At 40.8% G+C, this 15,231-nt stretch overlaps 1 protein-coding gene across 1 annotated transcript; it reads right to left on the bottom strand.

The window, feature by feature from the left end:
• Window positions 1–3,592: 3,592 nt before the first annotated feature.
• On the bottom strand, window positions 3,593–6,643 carry LOC115391123 (sphingosine 1-phosphate receptor 1). Its single transcript, XM_075410423.1, is given in 7 exon segments — window positions 3,593–3,797; window positions 3,799–3,903; window positions 3,905–4,257; window positions 4,260–4,405; window positions 4,407–4,482; window positions 4,485–5,228; window positions 6,553–6,643. Coding segments are annotated over 6 exon segments (1,233 nt in total). The 5' UTR covers window positions 4,972–5,228; window positions 6,553–6,643; the 3' UTR covers window positions 3,593–3,731.
• Window positions 6,644–15,231: the final 8,588 nt, after the last annotated feature.

Raw genomic sequence — 15,231 nt, 5'->3', positions numbered from 1 at the left:
AGACATGTCTTAATGCTTCACAAACCTGAAGTTGAACCCACTTCAGGCTCAACCGCTGCTCTTGTGATAAGCTTTCACCAGCCTTCATCCCCGTCTACTTCATCACTCACATCAGAGCCGTCAGTTCGTCCAAACCTCTGCCAGATCCGGGAATGTCCCCAGTGATGCTCCGTGACTTATTACTTGTAACCATGTAGTTTATCTTATGATTCAGCAGCAGGAAACAGAACAGGAAAGATTCCCTGACCTCTTGAACTTGTCAGCATGGACCATGCTGGTGGATACATCCAACATCTGGAGGAACACCTGCACACCGATAAATCTCCTTCAAAGGTGCCATAATGTCATCTGTCACCAGGTCTTATAGACTTGCATCATACTGGGTCTTTCAGGGATGGACTGTATTGTTCGACCGTTTTCTGCTTGCTTTGTTTGGCAGTTTGAGTAATGAACATTACTACATGCAACCCTTCTCCATCTTAATGCAGTTTTGATTGCATTTGATCGCTTACTGAGTATTTTTTGCAGGTCATGGTCAGTAAGAAACATTCTTGCAAACTTGTTTTTTTTTTTTTTTACTTCAAGTTAAAATCTTGATTGACTTTACTTCGATATGCTGTAGGTCAAAATGTATGTTTCGCAGCTTTAATTTTGATTTGCACATTTGAAAAAAAAGTATAAGGAGGGAGTAAAGCTTAACATGCTTCTCTATTCTATCGAGTCATACAGCAGGGCCATAGTGATACTGGGTAATTATCACATTTCACTAAAAAATAGGAAGATTTAACAACGTAAATTTAAAAGGAATACATGGAAGTATTGTAGCCAATTACTTCACAAACGAGCACTGAAAACAAAATGTGATTTTTTTTTAAATAGCTTTCTGAAGCCTGTGGAGACAGTCTGTTAATGTCAGCCATGCACCTAAGTCATCTCTGAGACCTAAAATATGATAAAATTGTTACATAAATTGTTTGGTAAAGGAGGGGTAAATCTTACTATGTCCAGTTAAAATGAAGTGGTGTCTGATCCAAAGATAAAAATATTTTCAAAGGAAATCTCATAAAAATGCAAAAATGAAAGAAAACATTGGGTGTGAGAATAGACAAATGGAATGCTTCAGAATGAGGGCTGATGGTTTATGCTTGCTGAAATGATCACATTTTTAATGGTGTTTCTGGATTAGTATGTTGAAGAATGTTAAAATGCAACCATTCATCCATTTGCCTGTTGCTGCATCCAAGATAGGGTCATATGATGCTGAAGACAATCTCAACTTTAATATGGGTGAAGGTATGTTTTGGGAAATGTAGAACACACTATTCACCTAACATGCTCTTTTTGCACTGTGGGTGGAAACCAAAGTTCTGAGAAGAAAAACCACAACGTATAAGAAGAACGAGCAGACTTCTCTCAAAAGGGCGCACAAGCCCAACCCAGACCCCGCTGCGGGCAGGGCATACCATGCTGGTTTGGTGACGTTACATGGAAAAAAACAAAACTATAATTAAATGTGCAGGTACATCAGGAAACTAATGTTTCTGCATAAGCCAAGTAGCTTTATTTAGCTGAAGTTCACTAGGTTAAAAACACACATTAAACCTGATGTGCGACATTTAGAAAGTTCTCTTACTTTTATGTTTTGTCTGAGAATTTGCTTTTGTTACAAAAGATGGAATTGCATTTTAGAGTTCTTGAGTTCCTTATTAATCTATAACTATTTAGAACCAGTGGATAAATCATCACTGACACGTAGTAACTCTGAATTCATCATGCCAAACTACGAGGTGATTCTCCTCAGCAATTATTAAGAAGGGAAAGGGAGAATAATAAGTCAATAATGTAACTCCAATAATAATGGGACACTGAATACTAATTCGTTTGATGAGATGCCATTGAAAACACAAACTGCTCCCTATTTGGGTTTGCAAACTATTTTTCAAACAATGCACTGCGCTTCAGCAGATCAGAGTGTGGTGACGGTGGATCCTCTCCACATGTCGAGGAGCTACGGAAAGAGAAAAAAACTGCCTGCTCAGTTTTTAATAGAAGGTGCATTGTGTGCCGCCTTAGCCGCTCTGAGACGAGTAGAACTTGACGTATGTGCTGTATGTAGGCCAATGCCATTACCAGATGTGAGACACGGGGGCTGGCTTCCTGTGGTACCGCTTCATGCAACCACAGCCTCAGGAGGAGAAGTACACACAGAAAATGATGAACGTTACAGTGCACAATGAAAATAAATCCCAACTCTCCAGAATCGTTAGGGAAAATGATTATTCCTTTTATAAAAGGAAAGGGTTTACTCAACTTTTCTTGTTACAAAAATATATAATTTACAAAACTGATGCTATAAAAACTTCAGAGATACAAAAAGTTCACTACATGGATTTCATTACAAAACAAAGAACTTAACATCATTTGCCAACTAAGGCGAGGAAACAAAATGCTCACACTCTAAATGTCAACCTAATTTCATGGTAGAATAATTGTGCAACTTAAAACTACGATGTTCTGTGAACACGATAAACAGCAAGTGGAAGTGGAATAAATGCACAATGATTCCGTCTTGATTCCACATGATTGAGCTCCAAGTGCAGGAACATTCCGCTCCCTTAAACCTCATGCAGCTTGAAAAAAAAAACAAAAGAAGATTTAACTTGATTGGTACATTGAAATTGAAATCCTCCATGCAATGATACACTGAGCACTAATGCAGCTGACGTGGGGTCCGTCGGAGTGAATGTACAACATGTCACAATTGAAAGAAAGTATTTATTACTTCCATCAGCTTCTCACATTATACGCAGGTTGACATTTGTTGATTTTGGAACAGCATTGCTGCAAATGCAAGATTGACATTTAGGGAGAAAAAAAAAATGGACACAGACCACAGTAATGTTCCACTTTCACAGCAGATAGGTTAACCATCTGTCATTTCAAAACTGCATCGAGTTTTAATGTAGCGCTTTTCCTCCCACACCGTGCCACAGCATTATTCCCCGAGCTGTGTTTTCGTTAGAAATTCAGAGGAAATGCCACCTTTGTCTCCCTGTAACTTCAACTGCATCAACTACAAAGACATGTGTAGACCTGCTCTACATGTTTTTATCTGAACAAATCTGTAGCACAATGGTCGTTTGAACCAGCAAAACCCCAGGTGACTGCAGATACACAGAATATGCAAAACAAGCATTCAGAGTGTGTTGGAGAAACGGGGGAAAAACAAGCTGCTCTTGTTCATGATTGATCCAACAGGCCTGGAAACAATACTGAATTTATCTTTTTGCAGTGATGACAGTTTGAGTTTACAGACGTTTTTGTTTTGTTTTGTTTTGTTTTTAACTGTTGAACCACAGGACAAAAGCATGTTCAATAAACCTTGTTACATATCGTGACGTTTCAGTGCAAATTAATGAAGAAATATCTCACTGGCATACATAATTCATAACAAACTTTGCTTCCTTCTTCACATTTGAGCGGCATTTTCATGGCCTCTGCTTTTCAGTTTGTTGATGCAAAAAAAAAATATGCTGTAACTTCCACTCTTGACTTGTCAAATATCAGATATTTGTTTAAACATGTGCCTTTTTTACATGTCATATGCGCCTCTGTTTCTGGCTGTGCTCCAGACTTGAGAGCACCACAGCTGCTTGCTCTCCACAGAGGATGTGCCACATGTCCTCTAGTCAGTGGGAAACCCATTTGCACACTTTTGGACTCAGTCAGTCTCAGTCTGTCTTCATGACTTGAAGAGTTTGGGGGTAAAGGGCTTTGATCGGAGACGGCCGTAGTGATTATGTTTCCAGATGAAACGGTTGTCTCCAGTCCTCCCTCTAACTTCTGCGACGCCACCTCAGTTTTGCTGAAACTGCACTCGAGGAAAGGCATCCCGATCTTTTTTCACCTGTCCGTCTCTGGTCATCAGACAGGGCCGGCAGAGCAGCCTCAGAATGGCTCTCCTCATGTCCTTGCTGGTCAGCGTATAGATGATGGGGTTGAGGAGAGAGTTGACCATGGCGACTCCCAGGAAGTAATCGGCTTTGTAGAGGAGGCTGCAGCTGTGAGTGGGGCAGAAAAAATCCAAGAGGAGGAGGAGGAAGAGGGGCAGCCAGCAAGCGATGAAGACACCCAGCACGATGGTGACGGTCTTGAGGAGGGCGATGTACTTCTGCGACTTCCTCGCCAAGCCCTTCCTCATGCTGCCCGACAGGCCCAGCCGCTGGCGCTGCGTGTTGGTGCGGACGATTCGGAAAACCGGGCATAAAGGACGACGATGGCGAGGAGGACGGCGCTGAACACAGACACACAGCAGAGGATGTAGCTTTTGGCGTAAAGCGGCAGCAACGTGGAGCACTGCTCCAGTCTGTGGATGCAGTTCCATCCTAAAATTGGGAGCACTCCAAAAACCTGAAACTGCCCAACTGGCGCCGATCAGCGCCAGCATCCGTCCTCGCTTTGCTCCGTGATACGGCCTATAGTAACCATAGTGACGTGGCGCTCAATCGCAATGGCGAGCAGACTAATAATCGAGGCAGCCAGGGTGATGAAGACCCCTCCCTCCCGGAGGAACCACAGCAGTGGCGTCAGTTTTAGAGTGTTTGGTCCTGACATGATGATATTAGCCATGTATGTAATTCCAGCCAGCAGGTCCGACAGAGTCAGGTTTCCCAGCAGGTAATACATGGGCAGGTGGAACTTCTTGTTCCTCCAAATGGCGATGAGCACCACGGCGTTCTCCAGCACGATCAGCAGACACACCACCAGAAATGCGATGCCCTCAGGTTTGAGCCCTTCACGGTAGCGGTCTTTCTGCAGCTTGCCAGTGAAGTTGTAATGCTCCACAATGACAGAGTTCTCCTGATACTCCCAGAAGAACTGCAGGTATCCTGGAGATGAGGGAGTGGGGGAGGTCAGGAAGATGGATGTGGGTTGCAAAGTCCCTGCAAGAGCAGAACTCACGGCCTCCATGCTTTATCTTGCTTTTCTCCCGTTCTGCCTGCAGTCAGTGGCTATAAAGTCCATTTTTTTTTTTTTTTGTCTTGATACTTTTGGCAGGGTGAGTTGAGAAGAATGTCTCTTAAAGATACACAAAAGTGTCAGATGACCTTCAATATGAGGAAAAAAAAACTGAAGTTGATACAGTGTAATCCACCAGAATGACTGGGTGTTTTCCCAGCTGCCAGAAGACGGTGCTCTTGAGCTCTGCTGGTTAGAGGTTCCAGATGCTGCAGAAAGACGAGAGGAAAAAAACCACACAAAAAATTATGGAAAGATCTGAGGTAGAAGTAGAACCACTGATACTTGAAAAATGAACATTCACAGGTTCACCTGAACTAAAGTAGCTGAACATTTAGACATTTTGCACTCATTAGCATGACAGTGTAACATTCAATGAGTCATAATTTATGAGAGGTTTCACAGAGAAACCAGGAGTAGGAGGATTGTGTGGTGTGATGACTGAAGCAAAAAGCTTTGTATCTTTTCCTGACATACCTCTGCAGGATTTCTTTGAAGATTTGATGAATGCATACCGTTTAAAATGTTGAAATAATGAGTCATACAATTTAATGTATCATTTGTTTTTTTTGTGTTTTGTAAAACAGGTTACCAAAACTGTTTGTGCTTATGACGGTAATGTGTAGGTTGATTATTTTCATGTCAAATAAGTAATACTTTTTTCCCACTTGTGCTTAATGTATATATGTCAATCACTAAGGCTGTTAGACAAGGACCATCACAACATGTGCTGTTAATGTGGCACACATGCAGCTGATTTGCACAGTGTAGATGAGGTGTTTGAAGTTCTCCCAAAAGCATTCTCCCACACACATGAGAATACACTTTAAAGTTTCAATGTTTAAGCCACAAACGGCACGTTCAAAGTTACGGCGCCGGTTAACTTTAATCATAAATACACTGAAAGGTTTTCAGAATGAGGTTGGGAACAATCAGAGGTGATTAGAGTAAAATTCCTCTGAGTCTTTTTTGTGTGAAAGAATGTTTTTCCTCACTTAATCAGTCATATGTTAACATTTAACAAATTGTCTGGAAACTTCAGTCTATTCAGTCAGCTGCCTCAACTCTCAATATAAACTTAAATTCTCCATGTACTGACAGTGAGCGAGCCAACTTGAGATGCATTGGATAAAAACATAAACATAGATATCTATATTGGAATATTTCCATTTCCATGCAACATCATCATAAAACTTCTATGAGATACAAACTGTTTCAGTCTGATTAATCTATGTTAATCAAAAACTATTTACTTATAGTTAAAATGACTTGTCTGTTTCCACACATTGACGATAGTTTAACACCAAAGTATAATTCAGAAGTTTCAACAGTTTACTGTAGTTTAAGAACAGCTACAAGAAAAAGCAGTTTCAAAGTTTTCAAACAGATTTCAGAAATATTCAAACTCATCATTGAATAGTTCTTTTCTTGCCATGTTAGTTGAAACCATATGATGGTTTTTTTTCCATAAACAACTTGGAAATAACATTGACCTGCAAGTCATGTGAAACATGGAAATGACAAAGAAATTACCTTGAAGTCATAGTGGCGTTTCTCTTATCCCACATTTCATCTGCTTCTCAGTGAGGGGAATCCAAACAGCAGCACAGAGTCTCAGTCACACTGACGGAGCAGAGAGAGTGAAGTGAGACCTTAGTTCAAACATGCAAGTGGCCTCAGGGGGTTGGTCTTAACCCAAACCCTCTCTCTCCCACACACATTCCCTCTCTCTCTCTCTCTCTCATGCATACGTTTACACAGACGTTTGTTTACAAGCGCTCAAGGCAATGCTGATAGAAATGTTGACTGCTGACAATGGAGAAAATAATCAGTCGCTAGGCACTGCCTCTAATCAGTTGTTGCAGTTGTGAAGACCTTTCAAGTCTGAATAATGACAGTGAGGCTGATCAATGGGCTCATGAAGATGGATGATAATGACTGAATACACCTGATTTCATTGTAAAGGCTGGACAGCCACCTACACCATCACACACTCCACACACACTTATTACTGCTGAAGAATTTGCCTGTTGTCTTTTCTAACGATTATTAAATGAAGAGACAGAACGATTACAGAGCTCCTCAGACTTGTAGATAAAACAGCATTTAACATCAGCAATGTATTTAAAAAAGGTTAAAGAAAGTCAATAACAGTATTTTCAAATTTGCAAAGGAATACAACATATGAACCGTTGCTGTTTTTTTTTTTTCCCCCTGGAAAAAAAGTTTTAAATAGAACAAGGTCAACAGTAAACCCCCAACTCCCTGAGCCAAGTGAAACGTCAGCACTGAGGTTCTGTGCTTCCTGAGTTTCTTAAAATTCAAATTTATGACTCCCACGATTATCTATTCTACAACCCCCATTAAACTGTCAGGGGAGGGAAGTGAATCTAATTCACATGGCTCATGTGCAAGATGACATCCTCGCTCCCAGAGCCCGTCAGCGAGAGTGCGGCGTGCTTTGACATGCTCGGTCGGTTCACCTGTAATACCTCGCCTGCAGGGTTTCTGAAGGTTTCAGGACAACAACAGGGCAGAGGAGACGCGGATGGGTATATTACTTGATCTGATGTGGGTTTTTAAGGCCAATACTTGGAATAACTCTGCCCATAATATTCATGTTCACACATGACGCTGCACATCTGCAACCGATAAACTGTGTGGATCTAATTCAAACAGCCCAGACTGACATAAGTGCATTAGTTTCTTTACTCGCGGCGCTTTGACAGTTGGGAGTCCTGCCCTCTATCCGGCTGCTCCTCTGAAACGTTACACTGCAGTGCTTTGCTGTCCAAATAAAAACTTACTTCCACTGAACCTGTTTGGTGTGGGATTACCCGTTTTATCCGAGGGACCCTTTGGCTTATATGTGCATGTCTGCGCCAGAAAGAAAGCAATGAAGCAAACAAATGAAGGACTTTCCTTTTTGTGCCTCTTTCCATTTTTGTCCTTTTTTTTTTTTCGCTCCTTGCTTTTCTCTTTACATTCTTTACTCTCTCTCTCTTTCCTCTATATTTAACTCTGACTCTTTCTGAGTCACGTGCCTTTCATCCAGTTTTTGTGTCAGTATCTTGACAGGGTCAAGTGTCAGCTTCTCAGGCTCCTGATAATGCCAGTGAAATATGACTGTCAGCGTACCGATCACATCAGGGAAGCAGTCCATCCGTCATCCACAGCAACTTATTCGAGCAAGACAAGTGTGCTCAGAGGTACTAGAGGGGTAATATGTTCAGTGGGCATATAAAAAGAAAGGGAAAACAACGTTTTGAGTATGTCATATTTCAAGAAAGGGCATTTAAATGAGAAAGACACTTTGAATTTTTTAATACAGTGTCTTTTCCTATGGTTTTATTTTAACGAATGACAACAAAGTTTGTTGTTGGAGCTACTTACCAAGGTGAAATTGTTTCAATACACTCTTAAAAGGCTCAGTTGCCACATCAATTTATTTTATTTGTACAACTTCTTAAAGGACTTGAAGTTGAACTTTTGATGTTTTGTGCTTCACCTCATGTGTGTGTGTGTGTGTTGCTTGTTTTTTCACCCGTGCTCCCTGCTGTCTGCACTGGCAAGTGCAAGAAGGGAGTCTTATCAGGAGATCATTAAAAAGTAATATCCTGTGCAGAAGCTTCACATCAAAAGACTGGAATAGAGAGAGAGGGGGTCCGACACTGAGGATGAGTAGTCTAACAGACGGGCTGGACTTACTTTTCCTTCCTGCTGGTGCACGGGAAGGACAAGTTGTTTTCTTCATCTTTTGTGTTTGATCATTTCAGGGTACCGACGTCCTGTCTCCGTCTCATCTCCAGTTCCCTTTAACCCCACAACTTCCTCACTTCCCTCCCATGTTTCTGTCTGCTACATGCTCCGGTTGTTGTTCATCAACCTGAGAAACACACACTGCATGGATCTACCTCTCTGGCATTGTTAATCTGTGTTTGAGGCCACACACACACACTGCTGTGATGCTGACTGCGTTTCAGCTGAGTCAGCTCCCCTTGGGTGTGGATGCTGACTTTGATGGACAACTGCAACCACGGACATGATTGTGGTGCCGGGGGTTTATTTTTGGTGGACCACAGCCACTCTGATGGTTTGGTTCTCCCAGAAGGAGTGATGGCTTATTCAAGCAGGCCGTGATGTCTTCGCAGCCTGTGCAGAGAGACGTAGCTGTGTAAAGCTGGCTTTTACTTCCATCGGAAACTCTTGGACATCAGGACCACCTACATTTTAAGAGTGGGAAGCATAACTCTAATGGCATTCTTGTATTTATTTCACTTTCTGAAGGTACTCTTTTGGCCGACATGTGAACCTGACACATACTTCCTGTCAGTGCAATTCAACTTTAAAGCAACCCAGATGTTTTATTTTTTATTTTTTCTCTCTGAGCTTCATCCGCCAGACATTAATAAGAGTTGAGGTTTATATTATCTAATGGGCAAAGATCCAAGCAGGGCACACTGGGCTTAAGAACCCCATCATAAAGGATCAAGCCTGCACAGTTCTTTGCTCTTCAGATTGTGGTCTCTCCGAGGCTATCACTCCGATGACCCTTCTGCAATCTATCGCCACTCAGGCCTCAGTCTGAATGCACTGATAAGTCCTCCAAATCAGACCAGCCAGACCAGGTCTGTTATGATAAGAAAACATTCCTCTCTTTTTTGTTTTACTTCTCTGTCACACAGCAGCGGCAGTCTGTGCCTCATCTCAAAGTCTTCATCCTATCCTGTCTATATTTCCACATAGACTGCGCAATGTTTTCTTCCCACGTATCCAGTCACTCAACAATGTCATCACATGACCCAAAACGGTCCAGCCCACTCATCAAAGTATTGTTTGTTTGGATTTTCCAGCCAACTCTCGGTGGTTTGAGGGCCACTCGTGGGTGATTTATGAAGATCTGCCCTCTTTTGAGGTGCTTGCAGTGCATGGTGGTTTCAGAAGGAGGGATGACTTGAGGAACGAGTTCAAGAGGGGAGGCAATAGCGGAAGTGCAGGGATTTTGGAAACAAGGTGCAAGTGACCTGGTTTTCATCTGACAATGGCTGAGCGGTTGAAATGCAACGATGAGCGGTGACTCATCAAAATTAAGTGCCTTATTTCACAGGAAATGACTGCCTCGTGCTCCAATTATAGCGATAACAGCAGATAACACTTTAGGCCGAGAGAAACCACAGACAAGCTCTGCGTGTGCTCATACCCATGCATGCATGCAAGCATACTTGCACACTTGCACATGTATTGGAGTTCCATCTGTTTTCTGTGTGTTGTTTCAGACAGCAGACATCTGAGCCCATGTGCAGTGGTTTCCATCCTGGGCTGCAGGGGTTGTTCAGGTCATTGAGCTCTCTATTGGTGATCCAGCGTTTCTCTCTGGGCTTGGCTGTGTCTCAGTAACCAAGCTTTGTTGGGTGAGGGTGAAGGCCGTCTGGTTGTGTTCATTCAGCACAGGCGGGCTGGAAGGCCTAATGAGATCCAGGTTTCAGAACCCTCTGGCTTTAGAGTGCGATACTGACACCCCACTTGGCTCCGCAGTGTTGTAACCATATCACTCAACCATCAACACGACATGTTCATTCCTGCAATGTCAGAACTTCTCAAACCAATTGAGATTGGTTCTTGCAGAGATTTGTGCAGGCATCTTAGTCTTTCTCAGTTAACTTTGTATATGCTCACTATTTTAGGTAAACACGTACATTCTATTTCCATGAAAGTGGATATGACTTAGATGCAGCTGCAATACATATTTGTTCTCTATGTGCCAAACCTTCAAACACATGTTTAATCTAATACACCTAAATTATTCATTTACAATATTCAATATTTCAGAGATAATCAGTTCCATTTTTTATGATAACACCTTACTCAACGGATGTTTTGTCTTATCTGAAGTGTCTGGTAGAGGACATGTTTAGAAGTGACCTACATTGGGATGTAGGTCATTTCTGAAGTTATGATCAGAGAACTGCTCTTTTAAATACGTCTTTTGTTCAATAATGAAAAAGCAAAAGAGCAACTGGAGCAAGTCTACCAATCCACAATAGAAGGCAGATTGACTGAAAAAACATTTACATTTCAAGCAGTCAACTTTGACATCAAAGACCTTTTAAATTGATTTTGTTAAATCTCAAGCCAGAACCAAAGCTGTATTGTGCTCTTAGTTTAGTGGTTGAGCTGGAGGCAAAATCCAGGTTTAGCAATCAACTTTCAATTCATCTTGATGACTTGTTGAATGCATTTTACAGTTTTGTGGTGAATTATCTGCACAACCTGTCCAAGATGAAAATAATGTGTTTAAATGTGTACAGAACCAACAACTGTTGATCAAGATGCATCTGCAAAAGAAAACTATTTCCTGCAGCCATTATATTTAATTTACATTACTCCTGTAATCCTGTGTTGTTGGAGTGTTGTAATTTGATAAAGTAATAAGTTATTGTGAGCGTATGTCAACATATGCTGTGGATCGGTTGATAGACTGGTTGCCTCTCAAAAGGCTGAAGGTTCAATTCCCGACCTCCACATGTCAGAAGTGTCCTTGAGCAAGACACTGAATCCAAATGCTCCCAATGGATAGGCTGAGTGCTTTGCATGGTAGCTGGCTGCCTCCACTGTTGTATGCTGTGTGTGTGCTATAAAAGCAGTGCGAGGCAAGTTGCTTTGAAAAAGTATGGTAGTTACACTGCAGTTACGAGTTACTTCTTCAAAAAAGTAACTGAGCTAGTAACTCAGTCATAATATTTCAATATTAATGAATCACTAGGCAAAGTAACTATTGCGTTATTTTTAAAAAACATGTTTAAATATGTCAAACAATTCAGATCTATGGAACTTTAAGATGCATGCTCAGTTATTTATTATAAAACTATATGATTAATGAAATAAATAGACACTTGACAGAATAAATTACAAACAGAAAACATATTAAATTAAATATTGTGTGATGATATGAAACAAGACACCAATCAAATTCGATTTGTAACTGCAGATAGCATTTCTAAATTTGTAAAAGAATAATAAAGCTCAACAGATGTCTGTACTTCTATTTAAAAGCTGCCCCTGTCGTGTCACCTGATGCACTTTGCATCAATACTGTTCCTTCTTTCTGTATGATACATCATTTAGAACTTTCCTGTTTGAGGAGTTGGCAACAGTGTATCAGTTTTAGATGATGTCATCATCTAATTTGATTCAGATAAGCAAATGAGCAGCCATGCAACCGAGATGATGATGTCATGTGAACTTTCCTGACTGAGTTGGCAACAATGTATCAATTTTAAAGCAACATTGTTTTTTCTTTTTTTTACAAAACACAATAAGTGCATCATATTTATTTAAATTATGAGGTGTTTTATGTAAATATCATTATTACTATTGCACACACATCATCAGTAGGGTAAAACTAATCTCTGTCAATGATTTAAACTGGCTCACGTCCTTTTTAGAGGGTGAACAATCCAAAGCTTGGTGAATTCCGCTTCACAATGAGTCGACATGGAAGGACCAAAAAGTGACGGTGCTATGAATGCTTAGCTGCCACAAACTGGTTATCAATGAGGTAACTTTTCTGACACCTGCTTAGAACCCAAAAAGTCAAAAGGATCGTGAAGACCCGCTTCCAGTCTGTATCCACACTGAAAATCAAGGTCAAGTGAGCTTTTGCCCTTTTGCTCTACGGGAGGTTTCTTTCCTCTGAGCTAGCCTTAGGACACCCGTGTTACCATTTGACAGCTGTACCACCACAGTCAAACTCCCCACCTGCAACTGACACCAGTCAAACTTCATTTGTAACCGTTCTGCATTCATTGACATCAATAGATGTCCGTACTTCCATTTAAAAGCTGCCTTTGAATGACCAGAGCTCTCTCTGAGGCTGTATTTCTGTCACATCACATGATGCGCTTTGCACCAATACTGCCTAATGTTATTGTCAGTAACAGTAGTAGCGCTGTAACACCGGGAAAAGTAATTAGATAAATTACTCGTTACAAAAACAGTAACACCGTTAGTAATGCTGTTTATTTTAATGCAGTTACTCCATCACTGTATAGGAGTGAAACCCAAACTCAATGCGAGTTCAAAAAAGGAGACGCTATCAAAATACACAAACTTCTAAGTGTGCAAGTCTAAAAAAATGTTGTAGTGCAATAGTTAAACACAATGATGCTGTAAAAATTCAAGCAAGTTTGCTGAGATACTGAAATGTCCCCAATAGCCTATGAGGCTATGTATCAACATTTTATGTTATTGAATAACGGGTCCCCAACGGCTGCTGCAAAGCCCAGACCCCACCGATCCTTTCTGATGTCCAACCAAAACAAAACAAAACAAAAAATCAGTTTGGCAGCTCTTGTGCTGCTTCAAGTCCTCAAAATCTTGAAACACAAGTTCATCTCACATTTCCAAAGAGATTTCTTCGTAATGTTTCAACATCCATAACAAGCCTCCAGTACCATTCCCCTTCTAAACACAACATCATGACTGCAGTGGAATTATCTGTCAGACATTTTCCAACACCCTCATGCACATCTTTTCAAACGCACGAATCCTTCCCACATGGACCTCTCAAGAGACGCGATGGTAATCAGAGGAGATGGGCGGACAAAGACATTGCAACCGCACGGCAGCCATACGGATCCCTGTGGGACGCTCACTCCGGGATTTGTTGCCTGAACGATTCCTGCTCTGTTTCTTTTTGGCCCATTGAAATTCCATCTTGCTTTCTGTTCATGAAGGAGAAAAAAAAAAGAGAGAGAGAGAGAGAGAGAGAGAGCAGGGGAGGCATAAACCAGTAAGAATGTAAATGAATGCCAGATCTCCTGGCTTTGGCCTCCCTTTTCCTCTGAGTTTCACAGAATAATTTGTAAAAACGTGCAGCCAGGATGCTGATAAGGTAAGAGAGAAGGGGCGCGAGGCAAGTTCCAACCAGAAGCCTTTTTATGCTTTGGTTTTCATTTCCTAAGTTTGACCTCGTCTCATATTGTTTTACCCTAACACTTTCACTTATACCTCATCCGGGAGGTGTTTTATAAAAAGCAAAGCCCAGGAGAAATGGCCAAGCTACTAAATATATGGTAAAGTCAGCGTGACTAGAAGTGATTTACATTTCAGCCTGGTTCGTTCTTTCTTTGTTTCGTTTAATGTTTATTCTTGAGTAACAGAGCTCTGAAAGAGAAAATGCTAAACTCAGCAGAACAATTAGCCCCTAACATTTTCCTCGAACTAAACCAAAGTGATGCTGGAACAACGCTTCAAAGACTTTTTCCTTTTGCTGCTTCAGTCAGTACGATGTGGCCATGAAGCGAACAGAGGGAATTTGAACCAGGCTGGCTGGTGTGGCTTCAAACAGATGACATTCACTTCAAGGAATTATAATATCTGGGAGTTCTTTTCAGAGCTAGATGAGAAGAACAATAGCAGTCTCTGGTTATGGCACCGAATACAGAGGAAAAATTATGACACAATAACTTTAATTGACAGATACAATAATAACATTATTATTCACATTTTTTAAATGGGTGTAATTGTCAGGAATATTTTCAGAACACTGCGATTAGACAGAAACACTAGTTTTTCTATTGCAGACTTTTTTTCCTGTACTTTCTGCAGACAAATCTCTAGTATCTACAAAACTTTATACGCATTCTGAAGACATAATATATGTTGATGAGGTGGCAAAAGTACACAATCTTTATTTAGTAAAAGTAAAAGAACAGATTTAAATAAATGCATGGATTGAAAGTACAGGTTTTCTAATACAAAATTCAAACTAAAAGTAAAAATGTATTTTTTTTACCTAATTTGACACATCTCAATGCATTTAAACCAGGGGTGTCATAATGCACACGCACACTTTATAGCTACTGTTTTCGTAATCGAGATGTTTGTTGGTGTGAATTCACTAGTTTAATCACTGTCAGTGACTTGGACCATGAGTCAGCTCCTGTTATTTTAGGTCAGGATGTAAAATAATGTCTGAATGATAGAATAGAGGACCTGGCTGCACTTTAAGGATGCTGTAACAACCACAAGGTTCACTTCTTCAGATGGTCTGTTTCTTTTGTACAGTTGGACAAAGGCAAATTCAAACAGTCATCCAAAATAAGTGACACATGCGGTAGGTTTTGATTAAAAATAAGAGAAAAGAAGCAAATCCCACATCGCTAGTCTGAGAAACCTGAAAAAAGCAATGACAGTTTGGAAAATATCTCA

This window comes from Salarias fasciatus, chromosome 6 (assembly GCF_902148845.1).
Source record: "Salarias fasciatus chromosome 6, fSalaFa1.1, whole genome shotgun sequence".
In the NCBI taxonomy this organism is placed as follows: Eukaryota; Metazoa; Chordata; class Actinopteri; order Blenniiformes; family Blenniidae; genus Salarias; species Salarias fasciatus.
The sequence above is the reverse complement of the archived record's forward strand: the minus strand, read 5'-3'. Positions and strand labels throughout refer to the sequence as shown.